General features: G+C 35.9%; 1 protein-coding gene across 1 annotated transcript in view; it reads left to right on the top strand.

Annotated features, from left to right (window-relative positions):
- Nucleotides 1-334, top strand: part of LOC119592888 (uncharacterized protein C7orf26 homolog) — a 9,098-nt gene that overhangs the window by 710 nt on the left and 8,054 nt on the right. The window contains exons 3-4 of the mRNA XM_037941781.1: nt 153-257; nt 317-329. Coding sequence (XP_037797709.1) covers nt 153-257; nt 317-329 — 118 coding nt within the window. The remainder of the gene's footprint in view (nt 1-152; nt 258-316; nt 330-334) is intronic.

Below are 334 nucleotides of genomic sequence, written 5' to 3'. Positions count from 1 at the left end.
TTGTGATATAAATTTAAAAAGTGATAGAATGTGTGTATTCATACAAATACATAGGTATCTTTGAATATAGTGAAGGAAAGGCATTGGTTAATACCGTATTTCCATAGAGTTTGTAGGAAGATGAATTTGAAACACAAATCTTTATATTACAGAGGAGGTGCTCCAATGCCTCCAGTCAGCATTCTACACGTGTCCAGCAGCACATCATGGACACTACATATTTTGCTGTCGAAGGGCTTTAATTCCTCCAAATCAGGGTAGGTTTTGAGTGGAGAATGATGGTGTAATTACTTTTACATAATTTTTCTGTACCTAGAACACAATGGAGGGTAAG

Source organism: Penaeus monodon, chromosome 31 (assembly GCF_015228065.2).
Source record: "Penaeus monodon isolate SGIC_2016 chromosome 31, NSTDA_Pmon_1, whole genome shotgun sequence".
Lineage (NCBI taxonomy): Eukaryota > Metazoa > Arthropoda > Malacostraca > Decapoda > Penaeidae > Penaeus > Penaeus monodon.
This window is presented reverse-complemented; position numbering and strand designations above follow the sequence as displayed.